Source organism: Aethina tumida, chromosome 1 (genome assembly GCF_024364675.1).
Source record: "Aethina tumida isolate Nest 87 chromosome 1, icAetTumi1.1, whole genome shotgun sequence".
Lineage (NCBI taxonomy): Eukaryota > Metazoa > Arthropoda > Insecta > Coleoptera > Nitidulidae > Aethina > Aethina tumida.
The window spans coordinates 13,393,363-13,418,887 of NC_065435.1; the positions used below are offsets into that span (position 1 = coordinate 13,393,363).

The following is a 25,525-nucleotide window of genomic DNA, read 5'->3' on the forward strand; positions in this document are numbered from 1 at the left end:
TTGCGCCACTGAAAAAACTGAATATAATTAAATTAAATTAAAAATTAAGGGAGTTACTACATATTTTACAATTCAAGAAAAATCATTTGGCCTTTCCTATTTCAGACATGTTTAAACAATATCTTTGTATTTTTTCAAGTAGAACTTTGAATATTTTAAGTAAATAATTTAAAATAAAATAAAATTTAAAGAATACTGATATATAAAAATTTGTTAAATAATTAAAAATTCGATCTTTTTAAGTGTAAGGAATAAGTAATATTTTTAAGTATTTTCCTGTAGTATATACAATTATAATTAAAACTTTATTTCATAAAGACTTCACAAAAACTATAAATCAAATGCTCGAATGATATTCGTAAATCAGATTTCACAAAAATTGTGTAATTTTATAATGACCACCCTGTATATACGAATATTCTATATATGAATGAAAAGTACATAAATTATTTTAGAAAGACAAATTGATTAAATGAAGTAATATAATATGTACTTGAATGTTTAACGGTGCACAAAAAATACCAACCAATTTTCATCAAATCATTTTCATTCAATGATTAAAAACACAACGGCAACAAATAATGCGATGCAAAGGTTTCAATTGAATAAAAAAAAGCGTACAGTGAAGTAGGGCATGTTTTGATTTCACGGTCCGTGGATGAGTGTCGGGGCGGACGTTCCGATTCTACTTTTCAGCATTAAGATAACGACGCCGCGGCGTCTATCCACTGTGCAGGGCGTCAGCATCAAAAGTTCCGACTTCTAAGTGCTATCCACTTCATACGGCACACAAAGGTAAGACATTCAAAGTTTCCCCAGCGAAATCCAAAGCTTAATTCATATACCCCCTGCATAAATTCACCGGATTATTAAAGACCATGGTCTGCCGTCAACCAATCTTGTATAAACGACGGGAGTATTCTATTTTTTACTGTAGGAAGACGCAAATGTATTTTGTAAAATATTTATTATATGTAAGTTTATTATACATAAAAGCAATAAGCGTTTCAACACACGTACAAGAATATATTTTTAATCTCGAGTTGTGGCGTAATATCACATCAAAGGTGTCATTGTAGGTTTAAAAAGCTTACAGGAAACACAAGCAATTGACAAGCTTTTTTGCTTTTTGCTGCTACTGTAAGCGCCTAAAGCAGCCTTCAACTATTGAGACTTGTTTCCACTTATTTCTTCGTACGAAGGAGGAGCTGAAAACATGAATTACCATTTAGGGTGTACAAAAAGTTGTTACTAGTTACTTACGTAGTTCTGGAGCACTGGGCCTTGATGGATCATCAGGAGGTGCAGAAGGAGGCCCTCCTCCAAAGACACCTTTCTCCGGATTCAGTGGCTCAGGCTCGGACACAGGTGCAGACGGTCCGGGCATGGGCATGGCTACAAATCCAGCCGTGGGTAGTTGTGGAACCGTGTTCCCATTTGACGACGGATCTGGTGCGGAAGGAATGTTGAAACCTATGTGAGATTGGTAGGGTGGCGGTTGTTCGTCGCCTATCTCAGTGGTTTCACCGATGTCTTCCCATTCGTCGTTGTTTCCTCTTGGCACACCTAGTTGTTGGGTCATGGTTGTCGATTCATCTGGTGGCACCACCGTCGGGCTTCTTTCGTGTTGAATGTGACCCAGGACAAGGTGAAGATTCAGCTCTAAATCGGTATGGCAATCAGGTAGGTTGCAGCAGCCCTAAGGATAACTGTTAATTTTTATTCCCAATTACTATTTTAATTTTTACCTCAAGTCTAAAAGAGCTGCTGAATAAGCTGCTACCTTTAAAATTGTATATTTGGAGATACGTAGGAATGTCTAGGGTCATGTAAAAGTTGTGGCAACCATTTGCACCAACACCAGTGTGATCTACTGATACAACTACGTCTGTTTCGTACTTTTCTTTGGTACTTGGTGAATGTGTCGTTGATTCTGTGGTCTTAAAATGGCCGAATAATTAGAAATGAAGTCGCAGTCACATTAAATATTACCTGTATGATTCTCATGTTAACGTTATCAACGTTAACGTTGGACAAGTTGGTAATATCCACATGAACAAGTATGCTTTCCCCTATTACATACGCCCTTTTAGGTATTGTCATTTTAAAAGTTATTTCTCCTTGTGAGCAACAGAAGCAACAAACAGTTTTATCGTCTTCTGCATAAACTGCTTGCTGTAATAATGATGAATAATTCAAATTATCTATTTGATTAATGTAGACCTTACTTGTAAATCCCAAGACATGTTATTGAAATTAATTGGTGAGTTTATGTTTAAGTAAACTTTATCTACATAATCGAATTGATAGGCCAGATCCACCTTTCCTTTAATACTGTATTCTATATACCCATAAGTTCCTTTATAACTAGAGGGTATGTCCCTGTCCAAATGGAATTCGAAAGGGAAAGTATACTGACCAGGTTCCAATTTACCAGAACCACGTAGTTGTGTTTCATGCTCACATACAGTATGATCTCCGGTGTATCTTTGATAAACTACCTCTTCTTTCTCCGTCGTTGTGTTATAATGACTCTCTCGCTCTTCCCATTCCGTGTGTTCCTCACCTTTTAAACGGACTGTCACACCTACAGTAACATTCGGATATTTTATGGGTACTTCAACTAATTGTAAACCCATCTCATAGCAACCTTATTTACCTTTACAATTTTCAAGATATTTGGAATTACTGGGGTGGGGTTCAGTAATAAGATTGTATAAAAGAATTGTGACAGTGAGTGTTTTGCCAAAAGGGCTACAACAATGATATTCATAAATTATCAGACGTTAAAATTTAAAAGCCTGTTTTCTAATATATCACTTTAGGAGTAAGGTAACAGTCTTGTCCTCAAAGTATTTTCTTGCACTGTATACAATTATCGTTAGAAAATTTCATAATTAAAGCCATTTTCAAGAAATTTATGGATATTATAGACCAGGTTACCTAAAAATGTATATTTTCGGTTGAAATTTTATAATTTTTAAAACAGTATATAGTGCTCAAACTTAATGAAAATTTTGTCATTTTATAGTGACCACACTGTATACAAGAATTTACTGTATATGAAGGAAAATACATAAGTAGTTGTATAATAATAATGAAGGGTAGATGACGAAAGTGAAAAAAAAAGGTTACTAATCAACTTTCATTTTCCATTCATTGTTCAAGTATTTAAAGTATTAAAATGTTGCTGTGATACTCTTCAATGGCATTTACAATGGTGCTTTGGAATTTTATCATATTGATAAAATAATTTTGAGCTATCAATTAAAAACTAATTATTAGAATATTTTGGAACAATTCGTGCGTATTTTGTATAATATAATTAAATGGCTCTTGTGTAGTTCTGATTAAATTAACCGGTGGGAGAATTTATATACAATGTTCTAAATATGGTTTAAGCCTTTGTCGTCACAGATACAAAAGAAAATAGTAATAAATAAAGTCAATCAATAATTATAAAACTTACCTCTGATATTTTTTTCGTTGTTCATGTTTACTAATACTTTTCCAGTTATCAGAGATCCGGGTTGAAAGTTTGTGCTATCGATTATTACTTTGCAACTCATCTATAAATGTAAATATATAACTTATAGACTTAAATTAACATTCAAAGTGTGGCTTCATATCTTATATGTACTATATTAGAATTTGATATATATACAGTGTGGTCTATTTGAAAGCAGAACACCCTCATAAAATTTGAATTTTCTGTCCAAAATTTGTACTAAATTTCATAAAAATGCACATTCATAATCTTAGGAAAAATTAAAAATCATAGAAATAAAGAATGTATTTTTTAATTTTTTGAACCAAAAAAGTGACAATTTTGTCTATAAGTACGTATTTTCATTTTACAATTGAAAAAAAAGTTTGTCAAGATTGGTCAAAATTGTATAAGGGTGTCCCTTTTTTAAATGGGCCACACTGTATATATGTATATTTGTTGGCAGTTATTTTATTTTTTATATTTAGGCAGCGCTTACAAAATATATTTATTCACACACTACCAAATTCAAAAACAATTTAAAATTTTTTCTAATTTTAGACTTAAACTACTGCAATGAACATGTGTCTGACGACTACAATGTAGGCAACTCAGTTTACAACAACGCATCTAATTCCACTTTTTACATTTACTGTTTATATTTACTTTTTTTGTTTTAAAATTTAGCACACAATTTAGTTAAAATATTTTAAAATTGTTATTAATCAAAAAATAGTCACAGTTTATGTTGCGCGTAGTTTACGTAAACAACTCTTCGACATAAAACCTATAATAACCTTGAAATAGGCTTCTTTTTGCACAACAGATCATTATCATTAAAATCAATATATAAAAAGGTAAACTCACCTTAATGATGTAATATTGCCTTACTTATCTGTTTTGTTCTAATTTTGGCGAGCTAAGAGATACAGAGGATAGTCCGTTGAACCCGGTAAGTACTGAATGAACACGATGTAAATATAAATCAATCGCTATGGCCTTGTTATAACCAACTAATGAGTTGAGTTAAATAAGACATATTATATTACACAGAATTCGTACAATTATTATCTATATAATTTGTTGTATTGCTGTATGTGTTAACATGAGAGACGTTGTTTCCTTTGAAACAAGCAGGAAATTCAAGTTGTATGTTTAACCCATGTTTTAAAAAAATTATATTGATTTAGGTATAAAATGAAAATTTAGGAAAGAATATGGTGTTGTATGTGTATTGTTTTAAATAAAACACAAAATATTTTGATAACATTTAATAAGAGATGTATATTTCATAATTAACTATAAATAGTAATGTGTGTTCTTAGAAACAGACAGCAAATTCATGTTGTATGTTTAACAGTCAATAAAAGTATAACAACAGTAAAAGTTTATTGACAATTGTGATTTCATTGTTGATTATTTAGAATCTTGTGTGATTTTATTTACAATGTTAAGCTCATTTTAAATTAAACTATTAATACTACATGTTAAGTGATATTTAAGTAATGTTTATTTAAACTGTAAATAAGCAAATTGTTAATCAAGATTATTAAAGAATTACAGTTATGTTAAGAAATAGATCATAATTTAAATAATATTAAATATGTCTTTGTTTTACCACTGTTTTGTTACATATACACAGTTATTACTAAATAGGAGTAAGTCCATAGAGTCATTTGAAAGGGGGACACCCTCATAAAATGCCAAAAAAAATTATCCTTTTGGTTTTGGGCCAAGAAACGTGAGTTTTTGACTATAAGCACATGTTTTCCTGCTTTAAAATTGAAAAAAAAATTGGACAAAAAATGCAAATTTTAAGAGGGTGTCCTGCTTTCAAATGGGCCACACTGTAACATATATTATGGTTTATTAATGCTTGAGTACTTTCAAATGCATTGTTGAAATTCTTTCCACTATTTGAACAAAATCACTCCCAAAAATGACCTGTACAAAACCAAAATAAAAATACTCTGAGCCTATGAGGATAGAACTCAATTAACCTTAATTTTCCTAAATGCTTGATATCATTTTTTTAATAATCACAGACATTTTGTGCCCTATGAATTGTGTAACCTTAATTTTCTTGGCCCAAGGCACACAATCAATGAGACAATTCTGAAATTTGACTATTCTCTAAAATTAAAAAAATCGTAAAATTGTTATGAAATTAACCCATATTTTTACCTAGGTTAGATTCCAAAATAACGTCTTCATAAGTAGGCAACCTTTCATCTACAATATCCAGTGCTGGATTGTCGTAGCTGTGAAGTGGTGGCACAGGCAATCGATCTTCAACTAGAACATTATTGTCAACTGGGGAGTAAGGAGGAGGAATTTCCTCTTCAAGTTGCCTACTTATGTGTCCTATAATTGGTTTCATACTTATACACAAATTTGAATCGAGGCTTGCGAATACACAAGACACCTAAAACACCTATTATTAATATAAATTAAAACGAAAATGCCACACAAATTACGTGAAAAGTATGCCTGACTGTAAATAAATTGCACGATTCAAAATTTGGAAACGAGGCATCATCAGGCACCAAAAATTGTAAAATGCCATTGTGTGTGGTTTTGGCCGACACTCCTGGGTACTTTTGTGTTTTAATAAGGATGTTTGTTTCACGTGATTTTTCTTTTGGCTCCGTACACGTGTATGTTATTTCCTAAAGTCCCAAAATTACTAAAAATTAAAAACACGAGATAGGCAGCATCTACCTGTAATAGCTCCATTTTGATGTATAGAATATTGATAGTGGATAAATTCTCCACTATCACTCTTACGTTTATACTTTCCCCAACAATAAAGGCGTACTTTTCGAGACGTACTTCAAGCGAGACGTGGCCATAATTTTTGCACCAACATGAATTAAGGTTTAATTCTTTAAAAGCTTGTCGAGGTGCCTAAAACATAAACCAATATAACTTCAGATACATTCAAATACAACAATAGATCCAGTGGAGTAAAAGAGTAATAAATGATCAATTCAGATTAGAATTAAACTAACAATGACTTGGACAACACGATGATTCAGGCACTCATTGAGAGCCTTGGCAGTGATCTACTGAAGTGGCTAGCTTTGTCCTGTGGGAACTTATTTCATGCCACCTCTACTTGACGCTGTCTGTAGAGGAAGGGCTAAACTTTGAAGTCTTCTATGACTTCAACATGTTGGAATAATTGGGCTTGGGCATTATCCTCATGGAAAGGGTTTTAAGCTAAGGAAAGTCCGGCAAAGTGACAAACCCTTCACACTAATTTCAAGATCTAATAAATTTTTGTCTTCATATGGACAAATGTGAATCTATATGTTAAATGTTGTTTAAAATAAAAGTGACAAAATATGTTAAAAGTTTTAAAAAACTTACTTGATAGATGATGCTATAATTGTTCAAGTTTATTGGAGAAAATACGTTAATATCCAACTTATATGAACGCAGTGTAGATAAAATTTCAGCCTTTAGATAATACTTTATACCTCCATTTTTGATTTGAAATGTAGGAGGTAAGTAACTTGGCAGATAGAATCTAAATGGAAACTTCAACAATCCTGGTCCCATATGACCTTCTTCATGTAGCATTTCTTCTTTGATTATGTATGTTTCTTTACCAGTATATATAGTGGATTTACGGTTAGCGGTACTTGACTGGTAAAACCATACATGACCTCTTCCTTTTAATGTAATTTTAATACCTTTAATAATTTATTAGAAATGTTGTAAGATTTGCAATATAAATATACATTAATTAACTAACCTTTAATTCTTCTAACTTTGCGAAAGTTGGCCTCAACTTCACCAATAATGTATTGCCCTGTTGTACAACATCCATTGTTGTCATCTTGTAGTTTTATTTTCAAACTCATTTTTCATCACAATTTTTGTTTAATATTACACAAAGGTTTACATTTTTAGTTGTGTTTGTGATTATCATGATACTGATAATAGATTAAATGCATGTTACCTTGATCACTAAATACGAGATTAAATATTAAGATAATGCTTTATCTAGACCTTTTTTTCCATTTCACCAGATTGTTTAACATCCATGTGTGAAATTAATTGCCATAAACATTATTTTATGTTCATTAATTAATTCTGCCTAATAATATTAGTGACCTAGGTAAGGATTAGTAAATAAGGGAGAAATAATACAAAACCATTTATTAAAAAATACCTTCAGTGCGTTTATTTTTTTATGTTCACAACACCCTCATCCGACACCCCTTTTATAACTTACAAATCGATTAATTCCTTGTAGGAAGGCGGGTCTAAAACCATTAGTTACAATTAAAAAGGCTAACAAACTACCTAAATACCTACTCAAATTAGGGGTACTCGGACCAGCTAAACCAACAGAATCATCTTGCGGCGCCGTGGGCATTGCAGGTGGATGTTGAGGCAACACAGTCTTGGTTTCCCCAAAACCAATTGGCGGAGGTTGCTGTGGGTCACCTCCTACGTTCACAACCGAGGAGACCCAACCTTGGGTCGTGCTTCCTTGAGAGTAGTGACACGGTGGAATCTCGTATGGTTGAGGCATATCGGTTGGCTGCCTGTGTTTGATGTGACCAATCAAGGGGAACATTTCCAGATTTAAGTCCTGGTGGAAACCGTCAATTTCGCAGCTCCCCTACGTGTGTAATGTTTATTTATTTTAATGTACGCATGTATGATGGTTACCTTAAGGGAATATGACGCCTTAAACAAGTTGCACAACAGGAAATTTGGTATTATTACGTGAGTGGGTACGGGGAGTTGTACGTTGAATTCATTTTGTCCATGAGCTCCGACACCCGGACGTGTAACTTTAGCTAGAACCATTTTGTTGTGCCTGCATTTTGTTGATGGGTGAGTCACCTTTGACTCGATTATCTGGCTGAGTTTGAAATTCAGATTGGTTATGTTGGAGGAGGAAAGGTTCGTAACAAGGACCCTTAAATTGATGTGTTCACCAATCACGAAGCCGTATTTCTCCAAATACATTTCGAAACTGATGTGGCCACTTTTGCAGCAGAAGCAACAAAGCGTCTTTTCTGTACCTGTTTGCCGAGGTTCCTAATAAAGATAACAACGATTAATGTGTAGGTGGTACCATAAAACTACTTACTCTAAAACTTGGTGATAGAACATTGAAATCGATTGGAGAAAATACCATTATAGTGGCTTTGAATTCATAATCTGATTTATATGGTCTGTCTACTTTAGCCTTTAACGTGTACTCTACACCACCATATTCTCCTTTAAAAGATGAAGGTACGTTCATTGGTAAGTTGAAAGTGAAGGGCCACTTAAAGGTGCCAGGTCCAATGTGGCATTCACCATGTAACCATATTTCATTTCGTATGATTTCATTGTGTCCAGTGTACGTTACACTATGTCTTTCGGTTCTTCTTCTTCTATTATTGTGGTGAGTTCGATGTTCAACCCATCTTGTCGATTCCACACATTTAAAAATTATTTTAACACCTATAATTTAAGAACTTTTAATTGGCATCTATTTTTTACAAAATAATTCATACCTCTTATGTCTTTGACACCGTTGAAATGTGCTTGCACTACTCCAGTTATTGAGTCACCACCTTTATAACATCCATTGTAGTTGAATAAACTTATTTGGCAAGACATTATTTAGTACTACTACTACTTATTACTGTATGTGGTTACTGTCAATCTGAATGATTGAATAATAGTTTATTAGATCTATAATAACTGTTCTAAAATCTGTTACAATTGCTTGTTATCAATATGATGCTTTATCTTATCTCATATCTATTATGCAGAAACCGTTTAACTAACCAGAATTACTGTTTTTTATATGCTTATAAATTGAATTTGTTGAAAATTGTTTTTAAATAACAAATACGTCAGATTATAATCTACTTAGGTTACTTACATTCTTCAACAGGTTTTATCAAATTAGGAAGATTAAATAATACAATTGTTAATATTAAATCCTTATTAATTTATTTAAAAAATACTAAAATAACTAAATACAATTATGGCATATATAAAAAAAATCTTCATTTAATACTTGATAGAGAGATGAACCTGAAATGATTTAATTTATTTTAGGTCCACGTTGATCACAAAGTACATACCGATGGCATATCTGACTCGTAAGGGGCTGATGGTACTGTAACACCTTCATGAAAACCTATTTTATTCGAGCTTTGAGTAAAGGGGTCCGGTTCATAGGGCGGTGGTAGGTCTCCCACCGTTTCCGTCTTAGTAATCCAAGTTTGATTGGTGTTTGTTTGTTGTAAATGGCACGGAGGGATGTAGGACTGAGATGCATTCTCTTGTGGGTATTTTTGATGTCCTATAAAAGGAACTATTTCCAATTTTAGGTTCGTATGAAAACCGTCGAAGACACATGAGCCCTAAAAATGCATCAAATGACTGAGTTAGATTTAAATTAGCAACGTCAAATCTTTCCTACCTCAATAGTGTAAGACGATTCAAAGAGGCCGGCGTATAAAAAGTTTGGTATTATCTTGTCGGTGGGAACCAATAGTTGAACAATAAAATCGTGTTCTCCATGTGCTCCAATACCTTTATCCGTGTGTTTGGCCAGAGTCACCCTGTTGCATTTATATTCAGTCCTTGGATGGGTTGCCTTTGATTTATTAGTTTGGACGAGTTTGAATTTTAAATTTTTTATGTTAACTTTGGAGAGATTTGTGACCACAACTCTGATACAGATATTTTCACCGACCACAAATCCACGTTTTGGCAGGTGCATTTCGAACTTTACAATACCTTTTTTGCAACAGAAAAAGCCTAGAGTCTTCTCCGCAGCAGTCTGATGTGGTTCCTGCCAAAACCAGTTATTACAAATATAAATAAGAATTAACTTTGGCTTACATCAAAATATGGTGACAGGGCGTGTAAATACACTGGGGAAAACACCACTATATTTGCTTTAGACTCATACAGAAATCTATAGTTTCTGTCCACTGTTGCCTTCAACAAGTACTCTATTTTGCCATAAATTCCTTTATAACTGGACGGTAGGTTTTGTGGTAAGTTGAAGCTGAAAGGCCATTTAAACGAACCTGGTCCAATATGACTGTCTCTATACAGCCATATTTCATTTCGCAATAATTCATTATGGCCACTGTAGTTGGTAGTGGTAGTTTCATCAGTTTTTGTAGTAGAATTGTAAGTACTACTTGATTCCTCCCACGACGTTGACTCCACACACTTCAGACGAATTTTTACCCCTGAAGTAAATAAATCTTTTAGAATTTAATATTAATATGAACTGTATTTATACCTTTTATGGTCTTTTGTACGTTGAAATGTGCTTCTACTACACCTGTAATAGTTTCTCCAGTTCTGTAACAACCACTATAGTTAAACAAAGATATTTGGCAAGACATTGTATGTCAACTAGTTACATCAAATGAAATACGTTCTAATTTCATTATTACTTATAGGAAGTATGACGTTTGTTGTATTTTTTTTATTTATCTGGGAATTTTGTTGTTCGTGAAATAGATAAGTTTAATAATCAGAGAATCAATAGATTCGTTTACATAATAAACCAATTGTCATACACTTATCAGTTTTAATTACTTACTTTTTTAGTATGATTAGTTAGATAAATATTGCCTAAATTATTTGACAGGCCATAGTTTGAAATATCATAAACTGGTTATTGAGCACTTATTTGAAATTTATAACTATATGAAAAGGTTTATTAACAGTTTTTAAACGTCTGTACCAATGGAGCAATTGAGTAATATCTCGTGCAACATTTGTCATTAAATCATGATCAATCAACCATCAAAAAGTTGGATAAATGGATTTCATTTAAATTGTAAGGACAAAATTAGGTGTCATGAAAAATCTCATCAATCTGAACAGTGAGTTGCAGCTCGTAAACCTGGTGAAATTGCACTTAATAAAAGTCTTAACACAAGGAAGATTTTGATCACCATATGGAGATACTTTTACATGTTGACTGTACACTAAGAAATCAACGATCAATAAAATAGTCTACATCACACAAATTGATGAAGTTCATGAGACACTTACTGAAAAATGAACTGTTTGCTAAATATAAGAGGGATTTTGCTTCTTCCTGACAACTCAAGACCAAATAACACACTGGAAACTCAAGGGAGGCCTCAAAATGTTCTACATTATTCACCATGTAGTCCAGATATTTCTCCGTTTGATTATTATTAATTTTTGTCAGTGCTCAATTTTTTAATTACTGAAAAATGAACACCGTTTGGTAAATATAAGAGGGATCCTGCTTCTTCATGACAACTCAAGACCACAACACACTGGCGAGTCAAGGAAAGCCTCAAAATGTTCCACATTTTTCATCATGTAGTCCAGATATTTCTCCATATGATTATTATTAATTTTTGACATTGCCCAATTTTTTAATTATGAAGATGTCAAAACAATACGTATTATCAATTAATTTTTATCTGATTTAATGTCCATTACGTAGAAACTATCTACGTAACCATATTTACTACTTGTTTTGAAATAAAAAATACATCAGATTAAACTCTCCTTAGGTATCTCATGTATAAATAAAAATTATCTAATATCGACTCCTCTTCAATTACAACTTATTTTAAGCGTAATCTCTATAATATAATTATAAAGAAGAGGTCAAATCTGAAGTTGACTTCAATTCAAAGAGTTTAGAATTTCTTTCTGCTCTGTAGAACGTTGGAAAAAATTGTTAATTATTTTGTCGAATAAAATTGATTTGTGTCTTAAAGTTATATGTAAATGATGTTTCCAAGTATCTTACATAATTGTGTCATATTTTTTAATTTCCTGTATGTTGGTGTCATAAAAAAGGAAAATTTGGAAAATTAATAACACACATTTTATAATAAATAATATATTGACAATTCTATCTTATTATGATTAAATATAATTATTACAGTACCAGATATTTGAGCTTATAAAACGGTTAATATCTAAAAACATAAATTCCCATATTCAATACCGTATGATTAACAATATGATTGGAGTATGCAATAATGGTAAAGTAATAATTACTATGAAAAATGGATGTGACAAATACACCATAAATCTAATAATTTAATAAACTACTTGGCATATTGTCATTTAATAAACAATACAAGTCGGTACTTAATCACTATTTTATTTAAAAAACAAACAAAAATACCATCTGGAAGAGAGGTGGAGAACCATCGATATTTGTAGAAGCTAAGAAAGAGTAAAGGAACTTTGAGGTTCCCTTTTAAACTGTGTCTGCATTAAAAATAACGCAGTCTATATTATCAATAGTTCTCCACCTCTAATTTGGAATACAGTAAGCATCAAAAATAAAGTTTGTACTAAATTAACGCGCTTACAAAGGCACAAATAATTTTATTTGTTTATATTTTCAAAATATAATTTCAACTGAACAACCAACACGACGAACAAATCTTTGAAAAACAAGATCAGAAGCAGATTTTATAATGTCAGTTCTTGGTTTGTTGGGTCAAGTCGCATAAAATTATTTTTATGTTCTGAGTTCTGAGCAAACACACGATTAACTTAAAAACTATCTAAACTAATTTGCAGCTACGGATAAATAAAACAGTTATTTATAAATAAATAAATTAGTAGTTGAATGCGATGTTTCATCAGAACTCGAAGACACTGCTTAAATATTTATTGTATTGCTTTGAAACTGAATTGCACCACCCTGTTCACAAAACGAAATTACATAGAAAACAGTATGAATGAACGGAACTTAATTGTAACTTTGGTCAATGTATCTTTTAAATAAAGAATATAGGATATGTAATTTTTTTGTCCTAAAATTTAATACGAAATCACAAAAACAGAGTTATACATATAGCTAAAACAAAAACATTGATAAACTCTGCACGAAATAAATAAATAATTAAATAACGAGTCCCAAAATAAATAAGAAAATCACTTATTATTTTTTCCAATAAAACTGTCGATTTCTTATTAATTTTGCCTTAAATAGTATGTAGAGGAATAAATTACATAGCACTTTAGTCGCACCCTAAACTTCGAAACATCATAGGAAATAGCTAACAATAAGTCTGATTGGCCAGATAGTTATTTAATCGTTCAGACGATCTTGACTTCTACTACTACTACGAGAACTCTTACGATGCAAGTTGTCTAGGTATGCCGCGGGGGCCCATCCTTCGACCGAACTTCCTAAAATCACAAACAAATCAAATTAGTAACTGGACTCCTTCAAAGACATGATGAAGCACTTCCTGTCGATTTGTGCGAACTACCTGTAAATTATCAAGGTGATACTCCTAAAGGAAATGAAATGATGCCACAAAGCACACTTAGATAAACAAATAAAGGTGTGATTGTTGATTTTTTTATAGTTTGGACGTGAATTTAACTATTAAGGGTAGTTATACAGCGGTGTTCGTAAGTATGGATCATTTGTAAGTAAGTTATTAAACACAAAAACAAAGTAATTTGCCTTTTTTTGTTTATGATTTATTTGAATAATATTCATTAAGTCAATATAAACATAAAAGACGTTCTGCTGCTTCAAAGTGTTGAACGGTAGGTTTTATCTCATCCACCACCGGAGGTTAAAACCAAGGTTGACTTTTTCTTCACTACCAACCTAGAGCTTTTTCCTCGATGATGATGAAAATAAGATATTTTAAAGAAAGTTATATAAAAAAAATGACTTCCATCAACAAAAATAATCCGTACTTCTTATTTTCCATCGTGTATAACAATAATCATGCATATACCATTGAAAATTACTGACCTATAACTTTAACAAACCACCAACCAGCACAGCCAACTTTCAGCAGTTCAACAATTTCACCTTCACGCATATTCACCTCACTGTTTCCGACTGCACAATAATCAGCTAAAGCTACATAACGTCCACTCTGAAAACACATAAAAATCATGTTAAGATAGTGCTGGTGGTTCAAGCAGTTAAGACACAAGTGTTAGTAGTAGTTAAGCAATTCACTACGAGGATTGTTTTGTACAGTAACTACAATTTACAGATTCAACGTATAGGTGGCGGATGCGCCGGTTTACTGAAACTTAGCTGAGTCTGTAAATTGTTAAGATGTCCTAATATACAAGTTGACAGTTTCAACAACTAGAACTTGATTGTAAGTTGACTGAAAGTTCCCAAAACATGCTACTTTTAACTTTCAGAAAGTTTCAAGTCAAGCTACACATCAAAAATGCAAAGAGACAAGTAACGTGCGAGAAATGGAGATGTGCAAATTTAGTTCTTGTAAGTGAGAACATCTGTCACACTGTAGTGCTTTTGGATGGATAAATGTATACTGTAGAACAGAAGTAACACAACATGTTGTTAGTAGTCTTCTAGTAGATGATTTACAAGCATTAATCACTGTGTGGAGACGCTAGTATAAGTTTGTATTCTCAACAGACTGTAAATTAAAACACTGTTTTATTGACTAGTTAGTTAATGTGTTAAAAATAAAATAGTGCCTTCATTTACGTGTTATCAAATACAGACGTCTCACTGAAAAATATTTAGTTTAGTTACACTTAGTGAGACACCCTGTACAGAAACAAACACAAATGTAGCTCAGACTTTTTGTATGTATTATAGTATGCGCTAAACATGTCTATATGTAAAACAAAAACCTTTTTTAAAAAAATTCAACTTACTATAACTAAATAAATAATGGAACGGAGGTTTAGAAATTGTTAACATAAAATGTTGATGTATTATTATGACCTTGAGCACCAATGATTAATTGTACAACTCGTTGTACTTTACTCTGACCCTTCACCATACGAGGCAACTGTAAATAAATTTATGTACTAAAGAGGTAACCAACACCAGACCTTGTACAACTGAGCTTCAATCCTCCAATGAACTAAAACTTGCAAAAACAAAAGGGAACATCGTAGCTCAGTTATACGCCAAGCTAATAAATCCAGTCCCGAAGAACACTTACGGGTATTGCCGTATTAGTATGATCATCGTCATCGCTATTCGTGCAGTCGGATGACCAGTTGTTCTCCTCGATCTCCTCATCCTCCAACGTGTGATGGGACTCAGAATCACAACTCATTGCCCTTTGATTATTATCTATTATTGACGGGTTAGAGCCGATGCTCTTTTGCTTTTCCCAAGACGTCGTCTGTCTTAGTGGTCTAACGGATCACATGTTTATTATTTGATTTTGCTCAGTGTGGGATGAGGTACTTACGTGTGAGTTTGGGAATATTGTCTGGTCTTTTCGTCCTTGAGCTCCTCCAACTGATTGAAAAGCACGCCCTTAATCTCGTTAACCCAGGCCTGTTTTTGTTCAACTGTGGCCGCCGTTATTGTGTAAACCACCAACCTACCCTTCAACCAGATCTCGAACTTCTTGGTGTCGTTCTTGACCGACTCAGTGAGGCCAATTTCCGACATTCTCAAGTAAGACTTGTATTCGTAGGTGGTTTTGTTGTGAACAGTCTTGGCGACCGGTTTGCAGAACAGTAATACTTTTTCGTATAGGAACAAATGTCTGTTGAGGGTTTTGGAGAGGCGTATCTTGAGGTCTGTTTTATTGTCGACCATAACTTGAAAAGAACCTTGCAACAACAAATCACCCTGATCACCAAGACCTATTGGGAAGCCGGTTATCGAAATTTGGTGCATGCTGTCGTTGAGGCACTTGAGCACGATCAACATGCAGTCCAAGGCCTGTTGTAGCTGCTTACAGCACTTAGTTTCGTCCGAATATCGCAGCAAGTCTTTCAACAACAACTGATACTTGGTTATTCGCTGAACTGGTTTGAGCAAGTACGCTGCTAAAGGCAATTTGTGACCTAGTTTTTGTTGGCACGCCTGAAAATAAGCATGCAGCTCCAAGGCGTTCTCGCGCAGTTGTTCCGATCTTGAAATGTTTTGACAGTAGTAACTATATAATCTAAAAAACTTATCACGCTGCAAACAACGACCAGTTAGTGCTGTTACTTTAAGTTAAACGTTCACCTTACCTTCTGCACAAAACACAAAGCAACAAGATCTGTTGAGGTAATGCAATTTTCTAAATCTTTTAGGAACACTTCGGAGTGGAAACTGTAAATTTCTTCCAAATTTCCAAATATAATGTTGAATTTGTCTTGGGAGTTGGCTGGCAACAGTCGCTGCATGTCTTCAGTTTGTGACTCCAACTTATAACCCTGGAGGAGCACAAATTAAATATTTTACACCCTCAAAATTTTCTAAAATTATTTAGTACTGGTACTTACTGTAATAATAGATAATAACTCAGATACATATAATCTTTCAGTCTCTAATAACTCAGTCAGTACATGTCCAGTTTTGATTCTGTTAACCTCATCAGTTTCTGGAGATAAATTGGATATTTGTGAGCTGTGGTCATGGTTTATTGACGAATCCATCTGTAAAAAATAGTAAAAATAAGCCTTCCATGGTATAAATATTCCATTAACACGAAGCATTCATAACTGTGTTAGTACCCGAAGGTACCACGACAGAAATATTTACGTGCACGTTCCATTTTAACGCGATTAAGCGTGAATAATATCGAAGACCGTAACACGGTGTTACGTAATTTACGTAACAGGTATTTAAAGTACGTTTTGGGATATCGTTTACATAATTAAACCGAACAGTACTTTATTCAAATCAACCGGCAAACCGAATGTTTACTTGAAATGGCATTTTAAGTGTTGATTATTTGGTTTTTGGCCTAAATTTTGGTAATGCGAACGTCGTTAAGCGTCGATATCTGGAAACAGTTACACGAATGCCGGTTTCCCAGAAGTTCGGAACATAAGATGAGGCATAAAAAGTAATTAATCTTGCCCGCAACCGAAATATGTGGAATACGTATAATTAGATGGGTAAAACGTGAACGGTTTTAGAGATACAGCTATTTTCTGAAGTTAAGTAAACAAGACGTATAATTCTAATCAAAATTATAAATAATAAAAAATTAAACAGTTATTATTTATGTGCGTTGCTTTAAATCTTCGTTCTTAGCTAATTAGTTAATTAATTAATTATGTTGTTGCTCAAGATGTGCTCTAGTAGAACTAATATATTTGAAACTGGTTCCAAATTGCAGCAATTTATTAAAGTTATGTAAACAAGAGCAGTTTTAATTTGAATATTCATAATTAAAAATTAAACAGTTAATTAAAAATCATTCAATTATGTAAATAAATAGTTGCACATGTTAAAAAAACTAAATTAGTATAATATATTCACATATTTTTTATAAAAAATGTGTAAATTAAATAAAAAAAAATCTACCTTTTATTAAAAACATAAAAGTATACAATTTTTTATTCAACTGTCAGTTTAAATAAATAAAACACAAGAAGTAAAAATGTTAATTAGGTTGTTTTTTTTTCATTATAGTTGAAATTAATATATTTAGTAGTAGTTTATTTAATAAATAAAATGTTAGAACTACTATATTTAAAAACAGTTTTAATGCATTGTTTAAATATTTAATATTATTAATATTTTGGCATTTTCCAGAAGTGGATTAATAATTTAGATAATAAATAAATTATTTATTATATTTTACGGTAATATTATGCCATATTGTAATATTTTGTCAATTTTAATTATTATAAAAAATTTTTAATTATGGAACATATAACACTGTTTCGTCATAAAATACAAGTTTTATGTCAAAAATTGTTATAAGAAACTGATTAACATACAACGGTATACCTATAACGATGTTATGACCATATTTGTTTAAAATACATAAATTCCTATGGTAATTTTACAATGAATTATTTAAAAAAATATAAACTAACAACTACAGCACATATTTAGTATTGAGACAGCTGAAAGCTTTTGATAATAACTGATAATATTAATTATTATTTATTACAAATTAAAGTTCTTTGAAATTTATTGATACTTTCTTTTAACTATTAGCATTTATTTTATTATTATTAGTATTATGTATTCACTAAATTATTAAAATACCTGTTAAAATTATAAATTAGAAGCATATGTAAAATTTGTGAGTGAGAAAAGATCTATTAAAGTATAATTTAATTTTAATTGTGTTAAATTAATTAATTTCATATCAATATAAAATGAAAAATTTTAACTTTATAAAGAACTTTAAAAGTACTGTAAAAGTTTTCCTGTAATTCAGTATTATGACATATAATTACTTGTATATTTTGTCAATTTTAATTTCATCATATTTGCTAAGTTTAAGATTTTATCTAAGTTAAATATTAATTATCTATGAAATAAAACTTTTAACATTGTTGAGAACTTTAAAAACACTAAAAAAGTTAATTTTTAAACTGAGAAATCTTTGTTTTGATAATAACTGGCTACAATAATCGATACCATTATAAAAAATAATATTAGTTATTATTCATACTGATTAAATGTTTTGAACTGATTGCTAGTCTCTTTAAAGTCCTGATATTCAATTTAAATGTCTATTAAAGGATGATGAAAACTAATTAAATTAAATGGATATAAAATAAAAATGTTTTAATCATATTTGTTGATTTTATGAAGCAAAAGCTTCAACTTTGTATAGAAGCTAAAATAATTTATAATTAGCAGCATATATTAAATGTAAAGATTTATTCAAAATATTCGTATATTTAAAGCAAAACAGTAAATAACTGTAAAAGCACTGTAAAAGTTAAGTTTTTAAACTGAAAAATTTTTGTCCTGATAATAACAGGTTACAGTAATTGATACCAATTAAAATATAATTATAATTTCAATTATTATTCAGTGATGACTGCAGTTCTTTGTAATTTGTTGATGGCTACATTTTAGTACTGATATTTAATATAAATTTCAATTAAAAGATAATGTAAAATTTAATTGAGTTCAGAAAATTCGTTCAAAGTGGATTACTTCATGAGTAAAACTTTTAACATTATAAAAGTACTGTATAACTTTTTCTGCATATAAATTTTATAAGGTACAATAACTGTCATTTTGTATCTTTTAATTATATAAGCGTAATTAACAGAATATATAAATTTTGAATAAAAGGTTATTAAAATTTTAATGACGAAATATACCCATGCATAAGTTTTATGACAAAATATGTTATAAAGAAATTCTCATACAACGGTACATGTTTTATATTATTGTTGCTTTAGTGATACATGTTTAAAATACTAAAATCTTATGAAAATCCCATTATCAGTTATTTAAAAAATTATTACTGGTTGATGTGTCTTTTAAGTACTGAATTATAATTTAAATATCTATTAAGGGATAATTATAAAATTTAGTTAAGTTTAGTTTATAAAATAAAAAGTGTATTTGTAAATTTCTTACTGAGATTTTATCAGAATTAAATATGGTTTTCTTTAAAGCAAAAGCTTTAACATCGTAAAGAGCTTTAAAAGCACTGCAAAAGCTTTTTTATAAGTGGATATTATGGCATACAATAACTTTGTTAATTAAATTACTAGAATATTTAATTAAATTTATGAATTAATAAGTTTATCAATTTTTTATGATAAAAACAACAACAAATACAAAAATAAACAAGTTTTATAACAAAAGTTATACATACATATATACATTATCGTTGTTATGGCCATATTTGTTTAAAATGCTAAAAATTCCTATAAAAATCTTATTATGTTATACGTTATAAACTGAGAAATGGTTGTTTCAATAATAGTTGGCTACAATAATTTATAACAATTAAAAATATAACTTGATTATTTTTCAGTACTTATTGTATTTCTTTCTTTTCTTTTATTTTTAATTTCATCAAAACAAATAATTGAATTCACACAATTGGTTAAATTATATAAGTTTATTAAAATTAAACATTGGTATTTTTAAAGAGACTTTTGACACTGATAACAATTAAGTACTGTAAAAGCTCTCCTGTAAATAGTTATTATGGCATACAATAACTCATATTTTGTCAATATTAATTAGATAAAAAATTACTGGATATTTAATTTAATTTATGAATTAATAAATTTATTAAAATTTTGATGAGAAAAACATTGATTCACGAGTTTTATGACAAAAAAAAAAATTATATAAAGTTATCGTTATCGTTGTTAAGGCCATATTTGCTAATATGCTCAAGTTTCTATAAAAAGTTTACAAGTTATTTAAATATTTATAAATTAGCAGCTCATACTAAATTTTCAAACTGAGAAACGGTTGAGAACAATTAAAAATGTAATTTAATTATTTTCAGTAATTACTTCATTTCTTTGCAATTTATTGCTAATTTCTTTTAAGTATTGTTATGCAACAATTAATTGAAATCAGACAATTAGTTTAAAATGTTCTGCATTATAAATTAAACATTGGTATCTTAAAGTAAAACTTTTAACACTGATAAGCTCTTCTGTAAATAGTTATGACATAAATTATCTGTCGTATTTTGTCAACTTTAATTATAAAAAAATGATTACTAGAATATTTAATTTGATTTATGGATTAAAGTTTATTACAATTTTAATGAGAAATCATATTCACAAGTTTAATGACAAAAATTGTCATAAACAAGTCATTACCATACAACGGTATATATTATCGTTGTATGGCCATATTTCCTTAAAATACTAAAATTCCTGAGTTTAATGTGTTATATGTAATAAACATGCATAAAATTGTGGATTACTGTTACCAAAATTTACTTTAAAACAAAGCTTTTAGCACTATGAAGAACTTATAAAAGTTCCGTGAAAGTTTTGAAATTAATTCTCAAAAATTAGTGCCCTTATTCTTACGTGAAAACAACAAGTACAACCAAGAACCACACAAAAACTCATCCCACTAAAAAAAAAAACGGTACCACCAAAATGAAATACATACACAGAAAGAATAATACAGTCCCTTTCCGTAGCCATAAAGCTCGTCGTATGCGGATATGATGCTCGACAAATACTCCAGTCTGCACGGGCACAAGTCACACATCGCCGACGGAGACGCGTCCATATCTGAACGCGGAAACGATTGCACTGCGCCGCACCGCAAGATTCATCTCGCTCACGGAACAAGTTTTTTTTATTTTATCGTGTATATATAAATCGCGAAGAACCGTACGGGCCTGACCCGCGGCGTCCGACGGTGCGGCCGAAAAATTCAATTAACATGGCAATGCGCCGAAGGTGGATTGTTTTTAATTGACCGCTGTCCGCGTCCGTTTCGTTTAGCCGGGTTGATTTGTTGCATCGCTTCCGGTATTTGCATACGGGATTTTCTCGTTTAAGGTGCGCTGCATCCTTATTAAGGCGACAGCGAAAGTACTCTTGGTGCTGTTGTGAAAACTCTTCGTTCGGTTTTAGCAGATAAGTAATTGATAAAAACGAGGATGGTTAATTAGGTACCGGGAAAAGTAATTCACTTTAAAATGATTGGACTTTCTTTAAAATGGTTTTTTTGCCGACGTTCTACAAGCCAGGAAAAAAAAATTCGGTGTTCGTGGTACCGAAGGAAAGATTGATCCCAATTTTAACCTTCTCATGATATTAAAACATGTTTTAAAATTTTACGTGCTGGTAAAAGTTTTTGATTGATGATTTGTTTGAATGAAATTTTATATTTTATTCTAACTTTTTTGTATTAAAATTTATATATTGTTTGAAAGCCTTCTTTCTTAAGAAATAAATCAATATCTTTCGTAAAATCCATGTCCTTACTTTACCAATGAATGGAATTAGGCAAATTATACCAATTCACAAGTCCAACAACATTGACAAGTCTTCAGCTGTCGTCCAAATGGTCTCCCCTTCCATGGGTGGGAAAAAATATACTAGATAAAATAATGGGGAAACTTCTTCTATAATAAATGTCAATAACCCAAACCCATTATGGCTACATTCTTCAATTTGAAAGTGGCAATGGATACATTGATGATGAACAACGTCATGGTCATCTTGGAACCTGAAGAAATTAATCAATGTCTCTCTCAAAATCCCTGTGCAACACCTTTGGACATAGTTTAGTCATTTAAATGCACTAAATCAATCATTAGAAAAAGACTTCATACAACAAGTTTTCAGCTATCGTCCAAATGGCCTCCCCTTCCATGAGTGGAAAGCAATATTTCTAGATAAAATAATGGAGAAACTTCTATAATAAATTTCAATAACCCAAACCCAATATGGCCACATTCTTCAATTTGAAAGAGGCAATGGAAGCATTAAAGATGAACAACGTCAAGGTCGTCTTGAAACCTGAAGAAATTAATCAATATCTCTCTCAAAATTCTTGTGCAACACCTTTGGAGATAGTTTAGTCATTTAAATGCAGTAAATCATCTTCATACACGAATATACCATCAAAATTTCAAATCAATGACTATTACTTTCCCAATGAATGGAATAAGATAAATTATACCAATCCACAAGTCTTCAGCTATCATCCAAATAATCTTCTTTCGTATCTGGGAAGGAATATTATTAGAGAAAATAATAGGAAAGCCTCTTCTTCATAACCCAATCCAATTTGGTCTGAATTTACAATGTTGAAGATGAACAACCAAATAGGTCAGTTAAATCAATCTTTAGAAAGTGACTTCGTGCAATAGATTCTATCTCATCTTATAGAAATATATATAGAAATATATGGACCATGAGGTAGAACTTCCTATTTATCATTTTGAAGCTTCCTTTGAGTGTCTGATCTGACATATGGTCTTCCATTGGCATAAACAAACTGATTGTCTTTTTTATTGACTAATGAAGCTTGTTTTTTTAAATTTTTCATGAAATTGATTATTGTGTGAGCTGCAGACAGTGACATTGGTGATTCATAGAGTCATCCAAATCTTTCTTAACTCAAGACTTTTTTAACTTCAGTTCCACCAGGTTTACTAGCTTCATTTATGTGGAATACATTTGTCTAATATTTTGATTAAATCTATTGCACGAATCTCTTTCTAGTGATTGATTTATTACAGTTTAATAATTGGTCTATTTACACGAAGATTTTGCTTCATTTCTTCGTTGCTACAGCTTTCAGGATGACCTTGACGTTGTTCATCTTCAACATTAAATTGTTAATTCTGACCAAATTGGATTGGGTTATTGAAATTTAGTAGAGAAAAAGTTTTCTGTAGTAATAATCCTTCCCATACATAGAAGGGGACTTGTGAATTGTTATAATTTACCATATTCCATTAATTGAGAAAGTAACAGTCATTGAATTGAAAATTTAATAGTATATACGTGTATAAATCCTTTTTCTAATGTTGGATTTACTGCATTTAAATGACTAACTCCAAAGGTGTTGAACAAGGATTTTGAGAGAGATACTGATTTATTTCTTCAGGTTTCAAGATAATCTTAATGTTGTTCATCTTCAATGCATCTATTTCAAATTGAAGACCATATTATGAATTGTGAATTGATACAGTCCATTGGGAAATTAACAGTTATTAAAATGAATATTTTGATAGTTTCTTTCTAATAGTTCTTAATTTCTATTATGGTACAAGTTTCAGGACAACCTTAACTTTGTCCATTTTCAGCATTTGAATACACCATTCTTAATACAAAAAAGTTACCAGCATAGTACAGTTAGAAAAAGTTTAAAAAAGCTTTCGAGTTAAACATTAACCAAAAATATAAATTACTTTTTCTTGTACCTAATATTGCTGTTTTTCTTTTGTTCTCATAATATTTTTTAACCAAACTGAATTCCGTGATAAAGAAGTAATTTACAAAATACATTAATAAACAGTATTGCTTAATTTCTTCGTTGTTACAGATTTCAGGAATTACAGCACTTGGACACACCAGAAAGAAGGTTTTGAAACAATATAAAGAAGTTAAAATATAAAAATTCATTCAAACAAATCAATCAAATAAATAAATAACTTTTTCGTGTAGCCAATATTTTAAAAAATGTTTTAATGAGCCCGGCACATTCTTAACTGTTTTCGGATGGCACTCATCTTAGACCATCAACATTATTTTTATGCACAGAACGTGATGGAACCTTGTAAACTGAAAAACTGGAAGGAATTTGTAGAGGTAAAATACAAACTTTCATTGAATTATTCCTTAATTCCTTTTAGACTAAAGTATTACATAAAGATTAGCGATAGTGAATAGCGGGAAAGTGGTTTTTTGTAAACGTTCCGAACGAATCCCAGAAAAAAATGCCGTTAGTAGTAATTTGTAAAACGTTGTGTTACTAAAATGATACAGAACGAAATTGCTTAATGATCCCTCCTACTATTATTATAATTATAAAAATTAAAAACGCCCATCCAATTTATTATTAATATATAATTAACATTTTATATTCGTCACTTGATTTTGTAGCATCTATATTTATTATGTTCAACCATTTAAGTTTAAGTAAGTGAAGACATTTTTGGTGAATTAACGTTGGCAGTTTGTTTACACAGTTATATACTTAATAGAAATAATTGACCAAGTGATAAATTACCTAAAACCATTTTAATAATTAATAATTTTAATAGTTTGTGTAATTACAGGATGTCTGAAGATATAAAGTGGTACTACTTGTGAATATGGGATTCATTTTTATTTTTGAATATTTTTTTAAAAAGGAAGGAAAAACTCATCATCATTAGAAATGATAACATAAAATGTTCAATTATTTTTATACAGGGTGATTTGATTAATAGGTTTAATGAGAACTAAAAGATGTTGCCTATTTTTGACTTATACGTAGTATTTTAGGCCCATTTTGTTTTTGACCTATCTAAATAAAATATCAGTACTACCAAATATGGTAATGCTAAAAAGTTCATTCAACAACAATGTATCCCATCAGGACCCATTAACAGTATTCTAAAATATTACACATCCTGTCTGGTACTTCCGATAAAGATGACAGTGAAAGTACTCTTACTGTCTACATTTGTTGAAGTTCCTTAATTGGACTTTACCAAATTGATAAAAAACATGGGTAATTAATTGTTTTCAGGTGGTACCCGTTTTACTTCTTTATCTTACTTAACTTTCATTGAATTATGATGTTCTTTTGGACTGCAGTATTACATGAAGATTATCGATAGTGAATAGCGGAAAAATGTTTTTTTGTAAACGTTCGGAATG

The 25,525-nt window shown here is 31.0% G+C and overlaps 4 protein-coding genes across 9 annotated transcripts in view; all 4 read right to left on the reverse strand.

Moving 5' to 3' along the window:
• Positions 1-950: 950 nt before the first annotated feature.
• Positions 951-7,520, reverse strand: LOC109599721 (arrestin domain-containing protein 1). 2 transcript variants are annotated; one of them, XR_007548634.1, is made up of 8 exons: positions 7,248-7,520; positions 6,860-7,185; positions 6,209-6,394; positions 5,965-6,156; positions 5,672-5,912; positions 4,355-5,620; positions 3,470-3,569; positions 2,502-2,587 (listed from the first exon to the last, which is right to left on the reverse strand). XR_007548634.1 is itself a non-coding variant. In XM_020015741.2 (7 exons), the coding sequence occupies exons 2-7, from the start codon at positions 3,567-3,569 to the stop codon at positions 1,165-1,167; spliced, it is 1,314 nt and encodes a 437-aa protein (XP_019871300.2). In that variant the 5' UTR covers positions 4,355-5,575; the 3' UTR covers positions 951-1,164. The 2 variants fall into 2 exon arrangements, 1 of the variants encoding a protein (XP_019871300.2); XM_020015741.2 differs by lacking the exons at positions 5,672-5,912; positions 5,965-6,156; positions 6,209-6,394; positions 6,860-7,185; positions 7,248-7,520 and adding exons at positions 951-1,208; positions 1,264-1,699; positions 1,749-1,940; positions 1,993-2,175 and having other exon boundaries at positions 2,229-2,587; positions 4,355-5,575.
• A 122-nt stretch (positions 7,521-7,642) lies between these two features.
• On the reverse strand, positions 7,643-9,167 carry LOC109599706 (arrestin domain-containing protein 3). Its single transcript, XM_049969332.1, has 5 exons — positions 9,013-9,167; positions 8,601-8,959; positions 8,174-8,548; positions 7,814-8,123; positions 7,643-7,761 (listed from the first exon to the last, which is right to left on the reverse strand). The coding sequence occupies exons 1-5, from the start codon at positions 9,116-9,118 to the stop codon at positions 7,727-7,729; spliced, it is 1,185 nt and encodes a 394-aa protein (XP_049825289.1). The 5' UTR covers positions 9,119-9,167; the 3' UTR covers positions 7,643-7,726.
• A 284-nt stretch (positions 9,168-9,451) lies between these two features.
• On the reverse strand, positions 9,452-11,063 carry LOC109599707 (arrestin domain-containing protein 5). The gene is made up of 5 exons (XM_049969335.1): positions 10,770-11,063; positions 10,358-10,716; positions 9,933-10,307; positions 9,592-9,873; positions 9,452-9,541 (listed from the first exon to the last, which is right to left on the reverse strand). The coding sequence occupies exons 1-5, from the start codon at positions 10,873-10,875 to the stop codon at positions 9,518-9,520; spliced, it is 1,146 nt and encodes a 381-aa protein (XP_049825292.1). The 5' UTR covers positions 10,876-11,063; the 3' UTR covers positions 9,452-9,517.
• A 1,286-nt stretch (positions 11,064-12,349) lies between these two features.
• LOC109599727 (guanine nucleotide exchange factor DBS-like) overlaps positions 12,350-25,525 on the reverse strand; it is a 45,152-nt gene continuing 31,976 nt past the window's right edge. For 3 of the 5 annotated variants that reach the window (XM_020015748.2, XM_049969319.1, XM_049969318.1), the window contains exons 7-12: positions 16,733-16,885; positions 16,478-16,663; positions 15,700-16,424; positions 15,445-15,643; positions 14,259-14,385; positions 12,350-13,675 (exon numbers count right to left, since the gene is read on the reverse strand). In XM_020015748.2, coding sequence (XP_019871307.1) covers positions 13,575-13,675; positions 14,259-14,385; positions 15,445-15,643; positions 15,700-16,424; positions 16,478-16,663; positions 16,733-16,885 — 1,491 coding nt within the window. In that variant the 3' untranslated portion in view covers positions 12,350-13,574. Of the gene's footprint in view, positions 13,676-14,258; positions 14,386-15,151; positions 15,289-15,444; positions 15,644-15,699; positions 16,425-16,477; positions 16,664-16,732; positions 16,886-25,525 lie in introns of those variants that run through there. The other 2 variants (XM_049969312.1, XM_049969320.1) reach the window with 2 other exon arrangements.

Excerpts from the sequence above, each read along its gene's own strand:
- LOC109599721 (XM_020015741.2), bottom strand. The coding sequence starts at position 3,569 with ATGAGTTGCAAAGTAATAATCGATAGCACAAACTTTCAACCCGGATCT. Across the intron at positions 2,588-3,469 it reads CAACGAAAAAAATATCAGAG|GTGTGACAGTCCGTTTAAAA; the intron begins GTAAGTTTTATA and ends ATGTTACTGTAG. Across the intron at positions 2,176-2,228 it reads ACATGTCTTGGGATTTACAA|CAAGCAGTTTATGCAGAAGA; the intron begins GTAAGGTCTACA and ends TCATTATTACAG.
- LOC109599706 (XM_049969332.1), bottom strand. The coding sequence starts at position 9,118 with ATGTCTTGCCAAATAAGTTTATTCAACTACAATGGATGTTATAAAGGT. Across the intron at positions 8,960-9,012 it reads CGGTGTCAAAGACATAAGAG|GTGTTAAAATAATTTTTAAA; the intron begins GTATGAATTATT and ends CTTAAATTATAG. Across the intron at positions 7,762-7,813 it reads TCCGAGTACCCCTAATTTGA|ACCCGCCTTCCTACAAGGAA; the intron begins GTAGGTATTTAG and ends TAATGGTTTTAG.
- LOC109599707 (XM_049969335.1), bottom strand. The coding sequence starts at position 10,875 with ATGTCTTGCCAAATATCTTTGTTTAACTATAGTGGTTGTTACAGAACT. Across the intron at positions 10,717-10,769 it reads CGTACAAAAGACCATAAAAG|GGGTAAAAATTCGTCTGAAG; the intron begins GTATAAATACAG and ends TATTTACTTCAG. Across the intron at positions 9,874-9,932 it reads AATCGTCTTACACTATTGAG|GGCTCATGTGTCTTCGACGG; the intron begins GTAGGAAAGATT and ends ATGCATTTTTAG.